This window comes from Colias philodice, chromosome 11 (genome assembly GCF_061535455.1).
Source record: "Colias philodice isolate Cphi_HAF_F1 chromosome 11, ilColPhil1 Martin Lab GWU primary, whole genome shotgun sequence".
NCBI lineage: Eukaryota > Metazoa > Arthropoda > Insecta > Lepidoptera > Pieridae > Colias > Colias philodice.
The window spans coordinates 7,549,814-7,564,271 of NC_143096.1; the positions used below are offsets into that span (position 1 = coordinate 7,549,814).

At 36.9% G+C, this 14,458-nt stretch overlaps 1 protein-coding gene across 2 annotated transcripts; it reads right to left on the reverse strand.

Moving 5' to 3' along the window:
• Positions 1-3,232: 3,232 nt before the first annotated feature.
• On the reverse strand, positions 3,233-11,498 carry LOC149484731 (uncharacterized). 2 transcript variants are annotated; one of them, XM_089700975.1, is made up of 7 exons: positions 10,900-11,498; positions 9,243-9,343; positions 8,239-8,314; positions 6,607-8,046; positions 6,182-6,277; positions 5,822-5,947; positions 3,233-3,893 (listed from the first exon to the last, which is right to left on the reverse strand). In XM_089700975.1, the coding sequence occupies exons 1-7, from the start codon at positions 11,005-11,007 to the stop codon at positions 3,738-3,740; spliced, it is 2,103 nt and encodes a 700-aa protein (XP_089557101.1). In that variant the 5' UTR covers positions 11,008-11,498; the 3' UTR covers positions 3,233-3,737. The 2 variants fall into 2 exon arrangements, with proteins under 2 accessions (XP_089557101.1, XP_089557100.1); XM_089700974.1 differs by lacking the exon at positions 5,822-5,947 and adding an exon at positions 5,244-5,666 and having other exon boundaries at positions 3,756-3,893; positions 10,900-11,496.
• Positions 11,499-14,458: the final 2,960 nt, after the last annotated feature.

Below are 14,458 nucleotides of genomic sequence, written 5' to 3' on the forward strand. Positions count from 1 at the left end.
GCGTTTATCGCGGTTGCCGAGTAGGTATACCTACTCGGCAGCCGAACGACACGCGACATGCGCTACACAAAGCAGTGTTCGGAACCGTTCGAACAGTTTCACTTTTACCGTGGTTTCATAAAACCACACAACATTTTTTTTCTTTTATTAGCTTTATTTGTGATTATTGTAAAAAATATACGCGTGGCACTCGAGGACTGCCGCGGTAAAGCTTAATTAGATAGCATCGCATCGCTGTGCCGGCAGCCGAACGACACGCGACATGCGCTACACAAAGCAGTGTTCGGAACCGTTCGAACAGTTTCACTTTTACCGTGGTTTCTTCATAAAGTTATAAACAGACGTTCGAACTGGTGCGACCGGACCACCGTACTCGTGCGGTGCGATCGACTCGCCACACGACCGCACCGCACCTAGGGTTGCCAGTATTTGATTTAAGGGTTAACAGCATCAAAAATACGAGTTTTAGTTATTTTTTACGGGAGATAATTAAAACAGCAATGTTAAATAGAGAAAATTTATTTTTGGCATTTATATTTGCTGTTGGAAGAAACAGCTTTTAATAGCTCTTCATTTTCTAAAGCGAATGTATAAAAATCTTTGCACGATAATTTAAAATTACATTTAATTAATTTGCAGCTTCGCCTTTACAGTTTCAATATTCAATCGGTTTCGGCTATCCGTCCAGGCATTGCCGCACAAAGAAAATATTCTTTGTTTAAAAATTATGATTAAATTTACGATTTTTAAAAAAACATTTAAAATATTGGAATTTTCGCGGCCGACTGAGCTAAATAAATTCATATAAAAAAATAGATACACTAGTGACTAGATAATTTATTACGTTGCTAATATATGAAGTGATTAAAGGCGCAAATTATCCCTTTTTGAAATTTTCGATATTGTCGATAGAGGCGAAAGTATTGTAATTTTTACTGATTTTCGTTTTTATTTTTTTATATTATATGCAGGCGTTAGTAGAAGCTCTGTTTAGTACCAAAAGAAACCTTGAACTGAGTTCTACATGTGACAAAAATACCACATTCTAGCCACGAAGTTATTACGAGATATAGATTTTCAAAGAATGTCAGGGTTGTCCCTAGTAAACAAAATTATATATATCATCTATCTATTACCAAGTTTTTGTTTATGTTTTAGTCGTTAGTTATAGTCGATATTTCAATATATTATTATATGTAGGTACATAATATTTATATGTAATAAATTAACTGAACAAAAAAAATATCTTAGATTTATAAGACAATTCAATAATATCAAATTAATACAAATTAATCTCCTTTTTTTGTGAATATTTCGAGCATTGATCATAGTAATCTCATTAAAAGTCAAACCGAATTCCTTGAAAATCTATTTCTCGTAATAAATTCGTGGTTAGAATGTTGTATTTTTTTCACATGTAGACCTCAGTTCAAGGCTTCTTTTGGTACAAGTACAAGTACAAGTTACAACCATTGAAAAGAAGAAAACGAAGAGAAAAGAATGGGCAAAATTATATTTAAAAGACAGGGATTCATTCAGACATATGCAGTCATATCATAAATCTTTGTAGAGTTCTAAAATTTATATTATTAATCTTTTTTCAGTATTAGCCACGTCATCCGACGCCATCGCCATTGATAACGATCGACCGACGTCCGTTTTGTTTGGCGGTAGAACTATGACTAAAGCTGTAATAAGTATATAGTCTATGACTAATGCGCTGTCCGGTGCGATCGCCCGTCCACACGCGCGAATTTGGTACGGTCCGCACCAAGTTCGGATGAAAAAACCATCGAACCAACCGTACCGTCAATAATAATAATTATGTCCGGCGGACCACTGTACACACGATCGAATATGGTCCGGAGCGCACCAAGGTCACGGTGCGGTCCGTACCAAATTCGAACGTCTGTTTATAACTTTAAACCACACAACATTTTTTCTTTTGAAATATTACCGAAAAGCCGATACAAGAGAAGATAATCCATAGAACTCCACAGACAAACTGCATGTGCAGTTTTGTGGGACTTAGACTTAAGTTATTGTAATAATTTTTAAGAATAATTTCAATAAATAATAATAAAAAAATATAGAGTTCGAGAAGTGTGCCTGATTTAGTAAAAGCTCATTATCACACTGTTTGTATGCATTTCCTGAGAACATTTCCTATGGTACTGTTTATTTTTTTTACACCACATGAAAGTAGAGATTTCAATGAACAAAAGGCTCCCCAAGTTTTTGAAAAAAACTGATATTTTGACGGGTGACCTTTCGATTGAAATTAGGTTGTTTTTTGGTATTAATCCATATTATAAATGCGAAAGTAACTTTGTCTGTCTGTTACTCAATCACGCCTTAACTACTGAACCAATTTGCATGAAATTTGGTATAGAGATATTTTGATACCCGAGAAGGGACATAGGCTACTTTTTACCCCCAGGGGTATGTCCAGACATAGGATAGGTTTTATCCCGGCAATCCCACGGGAACGGGAACTATGCGGGTTTTTCTCTGAAAACGCGGGCGGAAAGCTAGTACCGATTATTATATTTTAAGACATATTACATGATGGAGATGGATATAACTACCCTGCCTACCAAGGTATTGGTTGTGATCGTATCATTTGCGTTAAAATAACATTTTGGGAATAAATGATAGGCACACCTTTCGCATTCATACTTCTTTATTAAAATAAAAATGTGAAACATCAATCTTATGCCGCAGCCACACGACTCGACGAGTGGTATGGGAAGTAACGAGGAAAGTAGGCAGGGACATAGTGTGGCGACGTTACTCGTCATGCCACTCGTCGTGCTCATCGTCCTGCTCACTGCTCCCCATTTTGTCGGCTTTTGCGCGCGAGTCAAAGGACCGGCAATACGAGTGCGAAATGAAGAGCGTCGCGTTTAATCGCGCGAGTAGATACCGCTTTCTCGCCGCTGGCTGATGGGCGCCCCCCGGCACTCTGCCGGCGGGCTCGACCTCGCTAAGCGGCGATGAAGCACCCACGGACATTCTTCCCTGCTGCAGCTCGCAGATCGCCCGCGATACACGCGGGCTCGATCGCACTGCAGCAGGACACCTCCCGAACTCGACACCTCGGACCATTAGGTCCCACCCAGTGCCCCGTCTGTAGTTGCAGGCGGCGTTGCTACCACTGAAAGGGGCCGTCGCCCCGAACAGTTACCCCGAGGCCTGTGAAGGCCTGCGTGGAAGACCCGACTTGCTTGCGCGAGTAGAGCAGTGTGTGGCCAGACGGCAATATCGAGGCGAATAACGACAGCGCGATGAGCAGGACGAGTAGCATAGTGTGGCTGGGGTATTACAAAAGGCGGTCCTTGCCACAGTACTTACGTCTAATATTCCATCATATTAACTAAAATTATAACAAAAATGTAAGGGTACTATTATATATTCACTTATTATGTACAAAATAACCAAACATCTGTTTGTGGTTAAAGCTTAACACTAGAAAAAATATTTACAAAATATATGTTATGTTTTTATGCCTATAAAACATTTTATATCAGTTTTCTTTTGGATAAAAGATAGTCAAAATACATATGATTAGGTAAATCATACCTACTAAAAATTATCATACCTCTACTGCTAAATCATTACTCATATAATCATTATATAAATATGTTAAAGAAAAATATGTTAAAATTAAATGCATGTAATAACTGAAAATTTAAATATTGAAAGTGCGAAGCAATATGATAAACACTTATGTATGGCTAATCTTCAAATTTAATAGAATGTACACCCATATCAATGACACCACCTCGGTATGATCCTCGCTTCTTCTTAGTCTTTTCATGTTTGAAAGACTTGCCTCGTGTGTGTTTCAAATCTATATTTGCACGCTCACCCCACGATCCACGTGCTCCACTCTGAAACAATAATAATATACTATGTATAAGTAAATTGTTGGATTTGAACTTGATTTTTACATAATGAATAATCTAAAATTTATATTCATTAAAGAAATACCAAAATGTATTTAAATTTTAATTAATAAATGTATAAATATTAAATCACATTTTGATGAGGATATTTTTATCGAAAAAAATGTCAATTTTTTGTTCATAATTTTGAGCATTTGTTATTCTGACAAAAAAAGGGGATGACTTGTTTAAATTATGAAAAAGCGTGTATCGAGCAGACGTTTCAGAAGTGAAATTTCTATTGCAAGATTCAAAGATACCAAAATCGTCGCCTTATTCCATGACGTGCGATATTGCCATGATGCGACCTTGAAATTTTTCTCTCAACGCGCCTACAGAAGTTTCACTTCAAAAAAAAATAATTACTGATCATTGTCTTGTTATTGTTAAAGTTTACTTGCACAGTTTTTAATGTAATGCGCGCTCCACATTCTCGGCAAAACTACACGAGACATAGCGAATACGAGAGTGTGGAGGACATATTCGGCAAGTCTCGTCTATGTTCGTGCAGTCTCCATCACGTGTCGGTATTTCGTATCCGAATGAAAGGGCTCTCGTGTAGTTTTGCCGAAACAAAAAACACTCCCTCCACATTCCCGCCGCGAGTCCGCGACAGTCTGCTTGCAGGGAGCATGGTAAGCGCACGTTGATTTCGGTGAAGAGCGTTTTTCCAACGTCTCTTGATAACTTTTTTTTCTCGAATAAACGTATAATAGGGAATATGCGTAAAATTTGAAATGGCCTAAAATATTTTTTTCTCGAATACTTATTATCGTAATATTATAATGAAAAGGATTTTTTTTATTTACTTATTATTTAAACCCCTAAAATGATATTCAAAAAGTGCAAAATAAGGGAGCGAAATTCAAACTTCCAAAACGCACCACCTTCGGTCGAACGAAATGTGACGTCATCTGACACGACATTGTATTCATCACTCCACAGTAAACACTCACTGGACGTGTCATGTGACGTGACGCAAAGCGCGCGCAAAATGGCGGCGTTTGAACTGCTTTAAGTTTTTAAAACTTTTAAATTTCATTTTTAAAAATATCTAGAGTATTTTGAAGCCCATTAATATTTTTTTCTATGTTATAAAATAGTAAACTATAATTTTAAGACAATTCGATTCCACGTCCATCTCGTTCGAGTACCGAGCGCACAAATGCGCGAGCGAGAATGTGGAGAGCAGCTCTCGTCTCGTCAATAGTTTTGGCGAGACCCGAGACAAAACCTCTCGTGGAGAATGTGGAGCGCACTTAAGAAATTATGATGTAAAGCAAAAATATTCCTTACCTAATCGAAAACAATCTTTTTGTTTTGTTTGTTTTCGCCACCGTCAAAGCTTTTTCTATCATTAAAGTTCTTGTTAAATCCTCCTCTGTCCCCGCCGCCCCACGAGTGCCTATCTCCGCGACCGCCCCGGCCTCCCCTGTCTCCCCCCCGGCCCCCTCTCCCCCCTCTGTCTCCAAAGCCGCCCCGGCCGCCGTGCCCCCCTCGGCCTCCTCTATCACCGCCGCCTCGACCTCCCCTGTCGAACCCTCCACGACCCCCTCTCCCTCCTCTATCGTTGAAACCGCCGCGACCTCTGAATCCCCCTCGACCCTCGCGATTATTAAACGAACCCCGATTAAAACCACCGCGACCCCGGTTAGACCATCCATTATTGCCGTTCCCAGATTCATCTTCACCATTCTCTTCTTCTTCATTTTCTCCCTCCTGGTGGAGAGATAATATTTAAAACCAAGACAACCCTATGCATTTTATTTATAGCAGTAAAAATTTTAAAGTAAATGCCCAAAATAGTTAGCCATGTGCTTAATAAAATTTAATACATGGAGTTGCCTTGGCTCTTTAAATTTTAGGGCATTTACCTTGGCTTCAAATGAATTGTCTTTAAGTCTAGGATCCACTTCTACTTTTTCTGATACAACTCGCCTAAATGGCACTGGTTTATTATTTTTTTCATTCTCTTTGGGCGTAGACACTACATCTGTACCCTAAAATTACATATTTCAAACAAATTAATTTTATTTTTATAGAACAAAGTTCACACATTAATTTTTAAAGTTATTGTACCAGTTGAAAAATATATCTATATTTTTCTAATTAGTAGAAGTAATTGTCATCATTATAACACATTAAAGAATATAGTATGATTCATTTAAATAAATTATTCATATACAATGGGTTTTATAAAGGGCTTGTACAAAAAAATATTGCATATTTCATACCTTAACAAAATTGCTGTAGGGTTTTTTTGCTGGAGTATCATTTTCTCCATCTGAACCTTTTCGTTTCTTCCCTTTTTTAAAACCATTCTCAGCAGCCTGAAATGTTGCATATAATTAGTAGTAATCTCAGCACAACTGTAATGTTTTTATTAATATGAAACTTGGCATCATAATATGTATTTTATACTAGCGGTCCGCCCCGGCTTCGCCCGTGGTACATGTTTACGTTTTCTCTACATAAAAACCATCCTCGTACTTCAAGGAATATAATAAAAAAAGAATTATCGAAATCGGTTCAGCCGTTCTCGAGTTATGCGCTTACCAACACATTTTGCGATTCATTTTTATATATAAGAAGACAAGATAGATTTCATAGTACATATAATATATAGATTTAGGAAAAATTTAGGTTAGGTTTAGCTTACCTGCGATTCATTGTTTGCTTTTGTGGAAGGCTTGTCGTCATCACTATCATCTGAAGATGATGAAGCATCCTGTTTCTTAGCTGGTGTGCTTATAGACTTTGCAGGGGTAGCCGTGAGCTTCGGCATTTTAGCAGCCTTAGGCTTATCGTCGTCACTACTATCATCACTGTCATCAGACGATGATTTGGAAGACTTTCCTTTAGCTGGTGTTGCAGCTGGTTTGGATTGAGCTGCAGGTTTAGGCTTCTCATCATCACTGTCATCACTATCATCAGATGATTCTTTTGCCTTCTGCTTTGCTGGTGTTGATTTCACAGCTTGTTTTTGAGCTGGCTTTGGCTTTTCATCTTCACTGCTGTCGGAATCTGAAGATGATTCTTTAGCTTTTGGTTTTGCAGGTGTTGCATTTTTCTTGGCTGGTGTCGGAGCTGCCTTAGCTGGCTGTTTCTGAGAAGTTTTCTTATCATCATCACTACTATCATCACTGTCATCAGATGATGATTCCTTGGCTTTAGATTTAGTTGTGTTAGGGGCAGGTTTAGCAGGAGTGGGTTTGGGTGCTTGTTTTTGAGCTGTTTTAGGCTTATCGTCATCACTGCTGTCATCACTGTCTTCTGAAGAAGACTTCTTTGCTGCTGGTTTCGCAGGTGTGGTAGCAGGTGTTGGTTTTGCCTTTTTCTGTGCTGGTTTTTCATCTTCACTGCTATCACTGTCATCTGAAGATGATTGTTTAGCTGCAGCTTTTGCCTGTGGTTTAGGTGCAGGCTTAGCTGGTGTAGCTTTTGGTGTTTGTTTGGGTGGTACTTTAGGCTTTTCATCTTCACTACTATCATCACTATCTTCAGATGATGATTTCTTAGCATTTGATTTAGCTGGTTTTGCAGAAGGTTTTGCTGGTGTAGGCTTGGGTGTTTGCTTTTGAACAGCTTTAGCCTTATCATCATCACTGCTGTCGCTGTCATCTGAAGAAGATTTAGCAGCGTTCGCTTTGTTGGGTTTAGCTGGAGGGATTTTTGGAGCTTGCTTTTGAGCTGCCTTAGGTTTTTCATCTTCGCTACTATCATCGCTGTCTGAAGATGACTTTGCTGTTTTTGGCTTAGCAGGGGTTGAAACTGGTTTATTTTGAACAGGTTTTGGTGTTTGCTTCTGCACAGCTTTGGGCTTATCATCATCACTAGAATCATCATCAGATGATGAATCTTTTGTTTTTAATACTGGTGTTTTTGTTTGAATATTTTTCTGTGGTGGCTTTGTTTTTTCATCTTCAGAATCTGAACTGTCAGAGGATTCTTGTTTTTTTACTGGTTTTGGTGTATTATTAATTTGTGGTTTAACAGGTTGCTTCTTGGGTTGTGTGGTAGCATTATCCTCACTGCTATCTGAGTCATCAGAGGATTCTTCCTTTTTATTGGTTCCTTTCTTAGCATTAGCAGGGGTGGCCTATAAATTTAAAATGAATGTTTTGAAAATCATACTTTTTTCACAACATTTTAATAGGTCAGTATTTTTAAAAATCAGAGGTAGTGACGATAACAAAGAATTATCATAGTGCATCAATTACTTTAATTTACATCATTTTAAGTATTTGTTTGAATTTTATAAGTGTTGCTTTGTTACAATTTTGTAACTTACTTTTGATGGTAATTTTCCATTGACCTGTGGGGTGCTCTTTTTCGGTGCTTCATCTTCATCACTTGAATCATCAGAACTAAAACCATATAAATGTATTTGATCACTAAAAATATCAAGAATTTAATATCCATAATATTTTGTTATGACAAAAAAATTTAATTAAAAAGTATACATGTCAAATGTGAATAAAACCCAAAAATAAACCCCAACCATTTCAGGAATTAACTTTTGTCACACCCCGGACACTCCATACAAAATTATTGTTTTGACAGTCACACTGTAGAGACTGCAAATATGTGTGTTAACGCTTTATGGTTGGCACACTTTTGACTAGCGTAAAAAAAATTCGTGTTTTTCTGATGAAATACATCCGTAAACAGCACAATATCTAACCATTTTCTACGAAAAACGTTAATCACAAATCTAAAATAATTAAATTACTTTAAGTCAATTTGATTAATGTTGTCAATCTTCGTTGCGTATCGTCCCTGTAGAAAAATGTGGACCATTTAGCCTGATTGTGCGGGGTGAGGTACCTAAGTGTTTAATTTTGGCGGGAGACGGAGAGTGTCCGTTCTGTAGCATTTAGCTACTATTATGACGTATTCTGTGCTTTTGGTCCACACTTTTACTCATTTATTAATAAATTAAAAACTAAACTGTTTTATATGTATGTAATTTCAAATTAATAGCTTTTCTTAATGCACAATAAAGTTCATACAACTAAAAGAAACAATTGGTATTTAATATTTTGGCCTTTTGTTAATAAATGGCTGGATGGATTGAGGGACATTTTTTTGCCGTAGCAGATGCAGAGTTACTTAAATGACTTAATTATTTTTTATTATTGCTATACTATAATGAGAGAGTAGAAATTATTTAAACGCTTTAAAGTATAAATTATTAATAATACCTTTAATAAGATATAAACAATATAAACTATAAGGTTATAAGAATAAGCATGCTCTGAAATATTTTGTTAATTCTTAAAAATGTATACAAACCTCTCTGCCTTTTTAGCCTGCTTAGCCGGCGTGGTATTTTTTTTCAGTTTTATATACTCGGAGATGATGTCTAGAAGTGATGGTGAACTTGGAATAGATTTCTAAAACAACATCACTTTATACTTAATTTAATGTATACATAATTTTAAATATAAATTATATATATTAATATATATTAATCAACTTAAAAATATAAATTGGGACATGAAAGATGAATAGTACAAAGTTAATAAAAATATAGGGTTGACTTTAGAAACGTGCGGCACGAATTTCGGCGCGATTTTAATTTTTATCGATCGATAATGATGCCCCGAAACATACATTAGCGGCTTTTCGTGCGGAAACGTGTAATTACAGAAAAATCTTTTTTTTTATTTTTGAGATTATGTTCAAAATTGTTTGAGTTACATTGACAAAACTACAAGAATTGTGTTTGAAAGAGATAACAAATGTCTTAATGTACATATTAAAAACCATAGTTCATTCAAAAGCATGTTGCTGAGGGGACAACAATTCATACGGGTTATTGGCGAGCATAATATGATTGTTTGGGGCAATATGGGTATGTTCATAAAAAAGTTAATCACTCAGACCCAGACAACCCATTTGCCTCTGACCCATTTGAGTCCCAGTGGCATGTTGTAAAAAGATTTTTTAAAAAAGATAACTATAACCACTCAGCAAACTTCGGTGATAATATTATAGAATATGTGGAGACGATGGGTGGAAAAAAATAAAATGGATCCATTCATTGCCATTGTAAATTGTATCAAACATGTATACAAGATTTGAAAAATAATTATTTAAAAAAAATGTTTTTATTGTATGTATATTGCACACAAATTGTTTATCACAGAACCGAATCTGTCCACCCCGATTCCACGTGGTACTTGTCTGTCATACACTAGAGTGTATTAAAAAAGTCGGAGGCGCGGAGGAGCGTGGCGCCCGCGTGTGCTGAGGAGCAGGCAGAGTCAAGCGAGCCGGAGTGGCTGAGGCTGGTCGCCAAAGGCGACCAAAAAGCCGAAGCTACAAAGGCGAGTGAAGACTCCTGCCTGCAACGAGGTACACGGGGGCAAGCGCCACGTTCTGCAGCGCCGGAGCAGTCAAGAAAGCCCATAATCTTCGTTATATTTCTAACTACATCACTACATAGTATAAAACAAAGTCACTTTCTCTATCCTTATGTCCCTTTGTATGCTTAAATCTTTCAAACTACGCAACGGATTTTGATGCGGTTTTTTTTAATAGATAGAGTGATTCAAGGGGAAGGTTTTAGTATATAATTTCTTAGGTTTAAGTCAAAGCGGGCGAAGCCGCGGGCGGTAAGCTAGTATAAATATAATCTCAAAAAAAATTAAAAAAAAATAGAAGGGGGGGTTTCCTCACCCCCCCACTTTATAGGGGGTCTCCCCTCACCTCCCCCCTCCCTTTCCCTCCCCTCCCCCCCCTTAATTCGTGCCGCAAATTTCTAAAGAAATACCAAAATATAGATTTATTTTCAAAAAGGTAGAAATTAAAGTTTTAGATCGACGAATTTAAAAGAAAGAAAGACATAATATTAATTTCACAAAGTTATGCTAAGATAAAAAAAAAATAACACGCGTGGCCATCATTATATTCGAAACACACGTGGTTTGGTACATGGTTAACTTACCGCTTTAGTCTTCTTTTGGAAATTTTGCGCTAGTGTTTTGTCTATGTTTAATAGGTATTGGAATACAATCCCTAAGGTTTCTTGGTGAACTTCAGAAGAATTATTCATTTCTAATAATTATTTCGCTATAAAAAGTATGTATAACCGAGACCGGGCACGAGCAGCGGCCACACGGCTGCTTTGTCACAGATTAAAAGAAAAATTAGTGTTCGAATTTCATGGTGGCAGTACACATTGGGCCAACGTGTTGGGCCAACGGGTTGGGCCAACGTGTAGAGAGCTACTTGGCGGTATGTTGGCTTCATTAGCCTAGTTGGCGCCAATATTGGCAGGCCAACCGAATGTTGTCGGTTTTTTGTGCACACATCAAAGGATCTTGGCGCGCTCCACAAACAGCGTTCACACGTTGGTGTCTTGTTCAGTTTGTTGTTACTCGTCAGCGGAGACAGTATCGTTGCGCGTCAATGAAATTTACGTTTAACCATGTTCCGATAGCGATGGCGGCGCCGAGGTTTTACAATTCGTAGATTTGTATCGACATGAAGGAATAATTTGGAATCCACGGCATGAACTACACAAAAATAAAACCATATGACTCAATAAATTAGATGTTCTTTTTTCTATTTATTATATTATTCTAGATGTTTTTCTTATCTAACTTTCATACAATGCGATAAAAAAATGAATATATTTATAAAATGAGTAAAATAGTATTAAAAAGTTACTTGTTCTTAAAAATTAAATAACAATATACAATGAGCATTATTTTGATCAAATTGTGCTTTATTACATAAATAATATTATCATTTAATAAAATAATATCTAAAATCTAATCTTTAAAGTTTCGTTTTATAGGTAAGTAGTTAAAATTAAATTAAATGTAAAATGTACACATTTTAAACATTTGAAAAAATCTAAACATAATAATGTTTTATTTATACAGTTATAAAAAAAGGACAATAGAGATTGGAAAATGGTATCATCGCAGACGGCAGAGTACACTCATTGTTATTGATGCACATGTACGTAATAATTAAACGCACTGTATATAATTAAATTGCCGCGGCTGCAAGAACTTCTACGGACTACGTCCATCTTTGAAGCGCCAATGCAGAATGATCAGTACGCCAATGTGTGAACAGGAATCTTGATATCCTTCATTTTTTCCCAACACGTTGGCCCAACGCCTTGGCCCCATGTGTACTGCCGCTATCAACATTCAAGATGATTTGAAGTATAAAAAAGTGTTTCCATATTTAATAAATGCTTTTGACAATTTTATGTTTATAAAGCGTCTTATTCACGGTCAATCCCCGACGTACGTCGGCTCAAGGCCGCGGTGCTGGATGTATCCTACTCATAGATGTAAAGCCGGTTATTAACGATTTTAACCGTGCGGTTAAAAATGCATTTTTCGTTATTAACGGTTAATTAACCGTTAATAACCGGGGGCGGGGGGAGGTTGCGCGCCGGCAGCATGAGATGATGAAAGGTTATCGTTTTTAGGCTATTCATTTCATAATTATTATGTTGCAATGATTAAAGAATCTATTTTAATTAATATGTATAGTAGGTAGGTATCAGTCGTTTATGTTATGTTATTTATTATAGGTATAGGTTTGTAGTATGAATATTTCAGATACTTAAATTGTGTTTAGTTTACGTTAAGTGACTTACAAAAAAACAAAACACAGTACTATTTTTATAGGTCGCAGTCGGATAACTAACCGTTATTTACCGCACTTTATGGGTAGCTAACCAAAAATTTAGTTAAATAACGGTAGCTAACGGGTTTTTTACAACTATAAATTTATTCCTACTGACGATCGTGCGCGCATCAAGCATGGCTAGGGTTGCCAACTTTTATTTGAAGAAATAGAGTATATCTGATTTTAAAGGAGGTAAATAAAGAGTAAATAAATATTTTTAAAAATGTATTTTTTTGTACTTTTTGCAGTAACTAAGAATTTTTCATTATTTTTAAATGAATTATATGAATCCAAAAATTCCAAATCTAAATTTATATATTTCAAGAGATCATTTTTAATTAACTTTTAATGAAGCTCGGTTTCTCTCTTCCCGCCACTTCACATTCATGACCGAAAAGACTCTTTCAGTAAATGCTAAAGTGGCGGGAACAGAGAGTATATAGCTAATCATTTTTTTTAAACAAACAAATTCGTCAAGATATTTTTTTAAAATAAATTGCCATTTTTCTGCAGTGGACTTTTGCATAAAATCTGTGTTATTCAACAATTCGCCTTGGAGTTCTTTTAAAATAATAACTTCTGAATATAAACTGTCCATGTGTACAAGGTTGATCCAAAAGTAATGATAATTGGGATTTCCTGTGTACATAAAAATCAAAAATAACCGTTTCTTGCTTGCTCATGTACTCACTAAGTTATCACAAAAAAATCATATCAATAGGCCACGTTTCCAAGTATTTACATTAATTTCTGTTGGCAACACTAATCTGCTGTACGTCCGCGCTATTCACTGTCCATCTGCACGACGTTCGCGGTGGTGGGGGTGCTTGCTGGATGAAAAGTTGGTCGTGCACATCCAGCAAGATAATAATAATAATTATTGACGTACGTCAACGCTATTCACTGTCGTTTTGCGTCGTGCATCGTGTATGACCTTGGCGGGACGTAAATAAGACGCTTAAGGCCGCCTGTCCATCTGCAAGAAAACTTCCGCAAGAAATGTCCAACCTCTGAGTGTCCAACAGTCTGTCTGACAGTAGCTTGCAAGTCTAAGAGCGTATACGCACTATGCGGGTAGCCGCATTGCGGGTAGCCGTCCGGCTGACCGCAAGCACAATTATTATGTCCGTAATATTCATTTCTATGCGCACTGCGATGCGGCTACCGCAGACCGCACAGTGCGCATAGAAATGAATATTACGTACATAATTGTGCTTGCGGTCAGCCGGACGGCTACCCGCAATGCGGCTACCCGCATAGTGCGTATACGCTCTAATTCTGCGTTTCCACCTGCAAGTAGACTTGCAAGTTGCTGTCATTGCAGACTGTCTTACATTTCTCGCGGAAGTTTTCTTGCAGATGGAAACGCGGCCTTAGAAATAGAAATTCATATTTGTTTTTAGCTTAGGATATTTATTAATAATTAATACAAAAGTTTTTGGTTTCACATTTGAAAAATGTTTATTATTTTATCAATTACCCTTGTATCATGTTCGTCAAAATTAAATCTATACTAATATTATAAAGCTGAAGAGTTTGTTTGTTTGTTTCTTTGTTTGTTTGAACGCGCTAATCTCGGGAACTACTGGTCAGATTTGAAAAATTCTTTCGGTGATAGATAGCTCATTTATCGAGGAAGGCTATAGGCATATATATATGATAAATATCATCACGCTACGACCAACAGGAGTGAAGCTACGGGGGTGAAACTGCGCGGAGCAGCTAGTTCACATATAAAATCGTAAATAAAAAATCCTATCCTATCCACATCCTATCCTACTAGAGTCAAAATAATATTATAAGTGCGAATGTTTGTGAAGATGTAGTGAGGATGGATGTATGTGTATGTG

Excerpts from the sequence above, each read along its gene's own strand:
- LOC149484731 (XM_089700974.1), bottom strand. The coding sequence starts at position 11,007 with ATGAATAATTCTTCTGAAGTTCACCAAGAAACCTTAGGGATTGTATTC. Across the intron at positions 8,315-9,242 it reads CAGGCTAAAAAGGCAGAGAG|TTCTGATGATTCAAGTGATG; the intron begins GTTTGTATACAT and ends ATATGGTTTTAG. Across the intron at positions 5,667-6,181 it reads CCTACAGCAATTTTGTTAAG|GAGGGAGAAAATGAAGAAGA; the intron begins GTATGAAATATG and ends TCTCTCCACCAG.